At 47.4% G+C, this 9562-nt stretch overlaps 2 protein-coding genes across 3 annotated transcripts; one reads left to right on the top strand and one right to left on the bottom strand.

The window, feature by feature from the left end:
• Positions 1–2252: 2252 nt before the first annotated feature.
• On the top strand, positions 2253–3293 carry LOC125537599 (translation initiation factor IF-2-like). Of its 2 annotated transcripts, none has more exons than XM_048700919.1 (2): positions 2253–2378; positions 2671–3293. In XM_048700919.1, the coding sequence occupies exons 1-2, from the start codon at positions 2312–2314 to the stop codon at positions 3129–3131; spliced, it is 528 nt and encodes a 175-aa protein (XP_048556876.1). In that variant the 5' UTR covers positions 2253–2311; the 3' UTR covers positions 3132–3293. The 2 variants fall into 2 exon arrangements, 1 of the variants encoding a protein (XP_048556876.1); XR_007295996.1 differs by lacking the exon at positions 2253–2378 and adding an exon at positions 2385–2564.
• A 458-nt stretch (positions 3294–3751) lies between these two features.
• On the bottom strand, positions 3752–7726 carry LOC125537598 (probable proline transporter 2). The gene is made up of 8 exons (XM_048700918.1): positions 7348–7726; positions 6580–6793; positions 5950–6174; positions 5358–5452; positions 4971–5160; positions 4703–4827; positions 4405–4620; positions 3752–4310 (listed from the first exon to the last, which is right to left on the bottom strand). Exons 1-8 carry the CDS (start codon positions 7351–7353, stop codon positions 3930–3932), a joined length of 1452 nt encoding a protein of 483 aa, XP_048556875.1. The 5' UTR covers positions 7354–7726; the 3' UTR covers positions 3752–3929.
• Positions 7727–9562: the final 1836 nt, after the last annotated feature.

Genomic DNA, 9562 nt, shown 5'->3' with positions numbered 1-9562 from the left:
TATGTTATTTACTTTTATGGGTTTTTCCTGTCATTGCTATAAACCTTTTATCCTTGTCATTTTGGTTTACTCGCCCTCTAGGACAGTAATAATATCTGCAGAAGCTCAAGCAGGTACTTCACACGAGAATTGTGACACCTTGTGTGTGATAGAAGCGCCACTATAAATACCCTCATCTGCTCTTCGTTGGGATGATAGCTAATTGGGATACTTCCACGAAAGTGCTACATAACCTTGTTTGGCTTGCAGGCACCAGCCCCTAGGGGGCATGACATGTAAGCTTGTGGGCCCATCATGGCTCCGTTTGACCTAATTCAAAGCCTATAAATTCCCAAATATTCCAAAACCCCCGAAGCTAGACCCGAAACAATTTTATCGCCGCCGCAAGCCTCTGTTCTTCTGTGATCCCATCTGGAGGCCTTTTCCGGTACTCTACCAGAGGGGGGCATTGGGGAGGCAATCTTCATCGACCTTGATGCCTCCATGATGATGTGTGAGTAGTTCCTTCACGACCTACGTGTCCATAACATTAGCTAGATGGATTTCTCTCTCTCTCTCTCTCTCTCTCTCTCTGGTCTTCAATACAATTATCTCTTCGGATATCTATTCGATGTAATTCTTACGGTGTGTTTATTGGGATTCGATGAATTGTGGGTTTATGATCAGTTTATTCATTTAAACTATTTGAGTCTTTTGAGAATTAATCGATGTGTGATTTTATAGCTATGTATGATTTCCAATCTGTAAGTCTTCTTTGGCCAATTAGACAAGTAGATCTTCAGAGGGAGTGATGCATAGTAGTGGGTTCGATCTTGCGGTGTCCTTACTCTGTGACAGGAGAAATTGCAAGGCACGTATTGTATTATTGATACTAAGGATAAAACGATAAGGTTCGAACATATTTTTTGGTCTCACTTTGTCTACATTATGTCATCTTGCTTAAAACGTTACTCTGTTTGTCATGAACTTAATACTTTGAGATGCATGTTGGATAGCGGTTTTGGGGTGGAATAATAGTATTAGATGCAGTTGGATCAACAGTCTACATTTCACGGACGTAATGCCTATATACGAATCATGCCATGAAGAATCATAATCATAACTATGTGTTATTCTGTCAATTGTCCAACACTATTTTGTTTACCCACCGATGTTATCCTTATGAGAGAGATGTCTCTAGTGAACCTATGGACCCTGGGTCCATTCTCCATTATTACTAAAACCTAAAATTGCTCGCTGTTTTTATTTGCTTTTATTTTATTTTATTTGCATACTTATCACTATCATATTTAATCCTTGCAATTGGCGAGAACAAGGGGATTGACAACCAACCCTCTTGCCTTCGTCGGGTGCAAGCATTTGCTTTGTGTGTGTGCAGATACGGTTCACGTTGTTTGTGTGTCATCTCCTTTTGGTTTGCTGAACCTTGGTTCTTAACTGAGAAAAATACTATCTGCTACTATAGTACTTCACACTTCCTCTTCAGGGAAGCCCAACAACTCTACAGAGAGTAGCGACAGCAAACATCCACGATGTGAGGCGGGAACCGCTCTTCGCATACAAGGAGGAGGAGACGTCGCCGATGACCAGGAGGTTGACGACTCCGGCAAAGGGTTCCTTGGCGTCATGATTTGGGTAGTTTCCTTTTTCTATATCTCGTTTTATCTTTGTACCATGTACTACATTGCACAAGGTTGTATGGAAATGAGGGTTTGCAAATGGGTTGGGGGGTCTGGTTGCCTTGGCGGACCAATGAGGGCATGTTGGCCCCTATTCGTTGACGCGTCTGCGGACATATACGGGGTCATATTTTCCCAGTCCGGTTGGAGATACTCTTAGGACTTGGTCGGAGTCGTGTCCATGGAGCTCAACAACGTTGTCCTCATTCTTCACCACCACGAGTCCACAACCCCATGCCCTTCTCTTCCTTGTTCTCTCCGGCGTCGGATGCAAACTCCGGGTTATTCCGGATGCGGAAGGTGGTATAGAGCACGATGATGAGGACACAACCGGTGATCGAGAAGAGGAGGGCAACGAACAGTGCAGTTACAAGGCTGCATAGTGGAACGTGAAAGTAGATGAATTGCAAAAAACCACCACATTTGGGGCATCGATTGCAGAAAACCACCTAGTCCCTAATTTTGTGCAAAAATCACCGCGTTTCTAGTAAACTTTTTGCAAATTGCACTGATCAGATGATTTAGCCTGATTGATTACTTTCTAATAAGTGGGGCCGGATTGTAAGGAGATGATTTGGTAAAAAGTTGACATACAACTCCCTGGATTTCACAAAAATACCCTTATTCAAAAAATGAAAAAGCAATCGCCCCCCCTCCCGCGGCCTCCCGCGACGGCGCGTCCGGCGGCTCCACTACCAGGTGAGCCCATCACCTCCTCCCTCTCCCTCCGCGCATAGGGCCGGCCGGCGCAGGCCGGCGAGGCAGGTCAGAGCAAGCGCAAGCGCGCGCGAGCGGGGCCGGCAGCGCGCTCTAGCGGAGCGAGCGGGGCAGCTGCTTGCCGACGCGCGCGGGGGGGAGGCAGGCAGGGGCCGCGGCGTGGCTGTGGTAGTAGCGGGGGCGGGAGGTCCTTGGCGCTAGGCATTTCCCTAGGCGCGTGGTCGAGCACCAGCAGCGGCAGCAGCATGACATTTCCGTTGGTTTCCTGTTGCAGGAGCTCCGAGGACGAACGCGAGCTCGACGCCCGCACAGGGGGTGTGCTTCACGGACGCGCCTTCCTCCCCCTCGATTCCCCCGCCGCCAAATCCGAGGGTTTTTTTCCCGCCCCAAATGGAGGAGGTCGAAGCTCGAGCTCCATTCCTGCATCACACGGTCGGATGCAGAGGCATCGTGCCCCAGGATGCCGCCGCCGCTCGCCGAGACGCCGCCACCGGCCCGATCTACAGAAGCCCAGCCACGCGGACACGAAGGCATCGTGCGCTAGGACACCGCCGCCCGCGGCTGCTGCTGCTCGTCGTCGCTCCAGCATCCCCGGCCCAGCGCGAGCACGCCTACTCCTGTGGCCCAGCGCGCCTCCGCCCACCGTCAGCCCAGCGCATCGCTCCGGCGTCCCAGGCAAAGCAGCGCGGTGGAGGCCAGGAACCCGACGCCCAGCGCGCCTCTGCGCAGGGGTGAGGGGCTGATTGCTTTTCTGTTTTAGATCAAGGGGTGTGTGTGTAAATTTTTTGCTCTTACAATCTGGCCCCACTTGTCAGAATGTTGTTAAATGAGACAAATCACCGTATCAGTGGAATTTGCAAAAAAGTTTACTAGAAACACGGTGATTTTTGGACAAAATTAAAGACTAGATAGTTTTCTGCAATCAATACCCTAAATGTGGTGGTTTTTTGCAATTCACTCCATGAAAGTAAGATAGATATTTCCATGGAGGGATCGTAGCAAGAAAACGTGAGAGGGAGGTCAGACGAAGAGGAGCTAAACTAGAACACTACTTATTTTTTTATGTAGGAGAGATAACAGAGCTTATAATTATTATTTTTAGTGAAACCACAGCTTATAACACCGCTAACATGTGACACACGTGGTAAGCAATCCAAACTATTAAAAAGAGCTTATAACTCCGCTCGACAACTCTCTGCAGGCCGCACTGGGCTGACCCACACACACACCTAGCCCAATGCTCAATGAACTTAATGCACACCTAAGACCCAAACAGCTTGGCTAGCCAGCAGGGCAGTTGGAGCCTTTTCCTTCAGCTTATGGCTGCGCCGCCCCCATGTCCAAAGTAGCGGTGCTGACAAAAGCTTATCCAAATAGATATTTCAGACTTTCGGGCAATGTTTAGGCAGCCACACATACAGGAATACTTCGTTCACTGATGCTATTTTATCTCAATAACGAGCGTGTAAAATACTCTATTGACCTAACCCATCCTATAATATATGAAAATCTAGAGCTGACTAGAAATTGGCCTCACATATCAGCAAATAAGTGGTAGGTACTGGAATCCAGTATGATAAGCCTGAGCGCGGCGGCTGCAGCCGTGACCGACAACAAGCTGAACCCAACAACATTCAGCCAGTGCCAACCTTTCTGGAAGGCAGAAAGTTTGGGCCCCTTCACCATCAGGTACATGTGGTTCGCAAGAACGAACGTGAGGGGGAATGTGCTCAGGGCGCCGGTCAGGCTCATGAAGTCGCCAAGGAACGGGAGCATCGCAGCCACCAATGTGTTCACAGTCAGGTAGCCTCCTCTCACACCAACTCTGAACACAACATTATGGATTGCAAAAGGCCCACCGTGTCCGCTGCCGAATCTTGTGTCCAAGTACTCATACATTGGGCTTGCAAATATCTAGAAAAGAAACTCAAATGTTAGTTCAGCGAGGGGAAATATCAACTTTGAGATGGATTGCTTTTTGGACTATGAAGTACGAAGGTAGACCTACATGTAATGCTATGACAGTCTGAAGAAAGGCAGAGAGATTTGCCACAACTTTTATCCAAGCTGGACCATGGACGCTATTCAGTAGATAACTCGAGGTTGACGATCCGTAAGCCCAGTATCCCATAAAGGTCACAGCATACAGAGGCAACGAACCAACAGTGAATTGGAACCAGAGAGCTTTCTCCATGTTCTTGACCACAGGAGGCCTTATGGTTGCCTGCAATGTATATGAGTCACATAAGGTAATCTGATGGCACATAAACTAGTCGGTACCCTTCTGTGCTATTACAATGACTCACTTGAATTTCTGGTAGCATTCCAGTGTTGTACGCAAATACAAGATTTGCTACAGCACCTATCGTAGTGAAGACTCTAGTTGACTCTGATCCAGGAATACTGTAATCTTTTGCAGGTGCTGTTATGCCTTGAAAAAAATCAAGTGATGAAACAAAATGTCATGTTGAAGAAACCTAAAGCATATTTATGGTATGTCAACAAATAGAATGCATACGAAATTATGGTACGAAATATGCCAAGACAGCTGAACAAGGCAGCAAAGGGTAATACCATCTCTAAGCGACAGCACAAATGCTATCACGATATAGATGAGACTGAAAACAGTGGAGAATCCCAACCAAATTCGGAGAGCAGATAGGTAAGGAATTCCAAATGCAAAAAGAGCACAGACAAACCCAGATAATGCTATGCAGTAGGGAAGTTTGAGAAGCCCGTCATCTCTAAAGAGTACGTATATTGCCTGAAGACAAGAAATCACATCACAAATAAGCCTTGGGAGGACAAAACATCACAAGTAACTTCGCACAACATAAGATCAACAATTTAACTGTTTTCCATGGAAAGAAATTCAACAGATGGATTCCCAGCAAATGTTTTGAATACAGATATTTTAACCAGAATGGTTAAGTTAGGTGCTAGTGGATACGCTATTCATACCTTCAGTGCTTGGCCAGCTAAGATGATAAAGCCAGTGTTGATCATGAAAAGATTAATATACTGCAGAGCCCATGTAAGCGCATACATTTTTCTTCCTGTAATCACCAAAAAAAAGGTAGACTAATTATGTTGGGACAAACAAATTGCATTTGAATTCCATCCAGATAAAAAAAATCCCAACTGGAGCGGTAAAAAGGGAAGTGGTGTCCAAATGGCAAACAAGTACTCCCTCTGTACCAAAATACTTGTAGTTGGGAGAGCTTGTACTAGTTTCCCCCAGCTACAAGTATTCCGGTACAGAGGTACTCCCTCCGTCCGAAAAAGCTTGTCCCTCCAATGGATGTATCTAGCACCAAGTTAGTGCTAGATACATCCATTTGAGAAAGAAGCTTGGGACAAGTTTTTCCGGATGGAGGGAGTAGTAGATTAGAACGAGGTACTATGTATCTTTGACCCAAACCTCAACAACCACAACATGCACTCTACAACTAGGACATATGGGTGTCCTCAAAATCAAATAGAGCAAACTCCAGTTTATTAAACGTTATGTCTATCTCATTAGAATGCAGGGAAAGAGTGTATGAATATGTACCATATATATGTCCAGCAAGATCTCTGTATCTAATATGGCGTTTCCCGCCAACTTCATGAAGGCGACCAAGCAGAGCATTTGCATACATCGAGATTGCAGCAGCCAGGATCAAGCCGCATGTTCCACCAATCCAGCCCAAAGGGACCATAATCGACCCAGAGTATCCAAGAACATATGCACTATTGACCCCTGTTGTCAGGACAAATCCAACTTGATACCAAGGATCTGAAAACAAGCAGGATCTTTCGTGTGTTAATTAGTCACAGATACAAGAACTGCAAGAAAACGATTCATGCGCATAACATTTTAAGGTTCTGAACCCTGATCAGAGGAAGCAGTGAGACGGGGCATCACCTAAAATGCAGATTAAATCAGCATTTATTTTTTTATTTTATGTCTTCTCATGATCAAAGTATGATGAATGTAAAAAACCCTTGGAGCGTTACAGAAATCAGTTGGGTTAACATGGTATTAATTTGATAGCAGAAGATACTATTGATAGGCATTTGAGTTGATGGCAACAGAGTGATCAAGATGCAGAGGGAGTATCAGAGACACATAGCCGACAACCAGTTTGGTGAGCTATCCTTGTTGTTATCACGGAGGGAAGAGTGAGGTAGAAATGGTTACCAACGCTAATCTGGTGGGCCGTATCATCAGAAACGTCAACCCTGTCGACCTTTTCATCGTCGGCCATCTTGCAGGGCAGCAGCGGCGCCCTGTCTGTGTCCCCTGAGCCAGGCAAGCAAGAGGAGGAAGAGGTTGACGCCCAGGAAGAAGAAGCTGGAGGAGAAGAGTTGGAGAGTGCTTCCTCGTCGTGCTGTTGCTGCTGCCGCTTGGTGGCCTATAAAAAGGAAGCCGCAGACGTCAGAAAAGTAGCATCCGACAACTGAATTTGGGGATTTTCTTTCTTCTAAGAGAGAAAAACTTGATTAATTTCTCCTTTTCACTCCACATCCATAAGAAAAACATGGATATCTATATTAATAATCTATTAAATTCCTCCTTTGTGGTACTACACATGATCCATAGCACACTTTGTGAAAAATAATTAAAGTAGCACTCCATGTCAGAATATTAATAATGATCACAACAATAATAATAACAGCAATATCAGTAATATTAGTAATAATAATAATAATACAACTAATCTTTCTGAATGAAAAATCTATAATACAACACCTGCTATTCAGCTATTTACATTACATACTAATAATTAGTATTATTATTATTATACTATTGAAGCGATCAATCCATGTCAGAATAAAGGCATTAGTCCATTCATCCGATTCTGTAGCAGAATAGGTTCGTTCGTTCTGTGCGCCGAGCTATCTATACTATGTAATCTGGTAAAAGTAGTGGAAAGGGGGGAATGAAAGAAAGAGAATCCCCACTCACATCCATGTGAAAGGCAGCCGGGCGGGGCTTCCTTTTGGATTTGTTATTAATGCCTTCCTCCTTTGATTTCAATCTGAAGAGAAAAAAAGAGAAGGGAATGGAATCGATCCCCTCCCCCTCCCCACTAACTCGACCCCTTTAATTCTCCGCCGACGGTGCCGGCTATGATGATTGATGGCAGCAGCTGTGGCAGAGGAGGCCGCGGCTTGAGATTAGAATAGGGCCGCGGCAGCAGCAACCGCTCGCCGTAGCTGGCTAGTGCTGCACCGCCGCGGCTCTACCTAGGTAGCTAGTGCTATATAATAGGCCGAGGGGGAGGGGGAGGGGGAGGGGGCGAGGGAGGAAGAAGAGGAGGGAGGTTGTGCCCGTCTACTGGACTCTCCGTTTGTTTATCAAGACCACGAGGAGGATCGAGTCGAGTTGCTTCATTTGTTAGTTGGTCGCGATTTTTCTGGCAACGTACCAGCAAGCGGTTAGTTTGTTACCGCGAAAAGATCCCAATATCACTTACCGTAACATATCTATATCTATCTATCTACGAGAGAGGGATTATCTCCCTACAACTTCACATAACCCGTCTTAGAGCATCTCCATTTGGTGGGCATAAACACATTTTAGAGCAAAAGGGGGGTAAAAATGCTGCTCCACAGGTGCCCTACTTAGGGCATGTACAATGATTCTATTATAACAATGTCACGTAGGATAAATGATGAGGTTGAGGAAAGAAAAATCATAAAAGAAGGCTTGTCTTCTCTTATTTAAGAGAAGACCAGAGATGGTCTCTTAGTACAATATGTCTTACCACATTTTAAGGAATAACTAGTTATTGAAGATAAAGCTAAGAGATGACCCATTGTAGACATATTTTTTTGTCATCTCTAAATTACATGCAAGATTTAAGATAAAACTATTTTATCAACCATTGTATATGCCCTTACAAACTTTTTTACTCCGATTCTAATTTTAAGACAGGTGCAAAATACAGCACTAAGTGTTGCGACTGTTGTCGCAAAACAAAAAACAGCCTCGCGGGCACCCACCCACCGTATTGAACGTTTCCCTTCCTATTCCCGCCTGACCGGCATCACCATCGTGCCGCCGCCTCCAAAGTCGCCAAATCCCTCCCCTCCCCCCCCCTCCCCCCGCGCGGATACACCCATGTTAATTGTTGCAACCCGCCACACTGAACTTTCCTCTCCCTCATCCCTGCACGACGGACACACCACCTCCGTGCCGCCGCCGCCTCCAAAGTTGTTAAATCCCACTTGTTGTCGGATCCGCCTACATCGGCCATTGCCACCTGCCACACTGAACTCCCACCTCCACCCCTGCACGATTGCCGCACCACCTCCGCGCCGCCACCGCCTCCAAAGCCGTTGAATCCCACCTTGTCGTCGGATCCGCCTACATCGGTTGTTGCCACCTGCCACACTGAAGTCCCCCCTCCATTCCCCGCGTGACCAACACACCACCTCCGCGCCGTCGCCGCCTCCAAAGCCGTTGAATCCTACCCCGCCGCCGGATCCGCCCAAGTCCGTCGTTTCCACCTGCTTCACTGAACTTTCCCCTCCCCATCCATGCGCGAATGTCGCTCTGCCGCCTCCAAATACGTTGAATCCCACGCCGTCGCTGGATCCGCCTACATCGGCCGTTGCCACGCGCCACACTGAACTTTCCCCTCTCCATCCCCGCATGACCAACACACCATCTCCGCGCCGTCGCCGCCTCCAAAGCCGTTGAATCCTACCCCGCCGTCGGATCCGCCCAAGTCCGTCGTCACCACCTGCTTCACTGAACTTTCCCCTCCCCATCCCTGCGTGGTTGTCGCACCACCTCCGCGCCGCCGCCTCCAAAGTCGTTGAATCCCAGGTCGTCGTCGGATCCGCCTACATCGGCTGTTGCCACGCACCACACTGAACTTTCCCGTCCCCATCCCTACGGGACTGACGCACCACCTCCACTCTGTCGCCGCCTCCAAAGTCGTTGAATCCTGCCCCGCCGCCGGATCCGCCCAAGTCCATCGTTACCACCCGCTTCGCTGAACTTTCCCCTCTCCATCCTTTCGCGGTTGCCACACCACCTCCATGTCGCCGCCTCCAAAGTTGTTGAATCCCATCCCGCCGGCGAATCCGCCCACGTTTGTCAACGCTGCCCGCCGCACCGACCAAATTAGGCACCGCTCGTGCCCATCACGATGCATCACCACCTACACACC

This window comes from Triticum urartu, chromosome 2 (assembly GCF_003073215.2).
Source record: "Triticum urartu cultivar G1812 chromosome 2, Tu2.1, whole genome shotgun sequence".
Lineage (NCBI taxonomy): Eukaryota > Viridiplantae > Streptophyta > Magnoliopsida > Poales > Poaceae > Triticum > Triticum urartu.
Note: the sequence above shows the minus strand (reverse complement) of the source record. Positions and strands in the feature narration are given on the sequence as shown.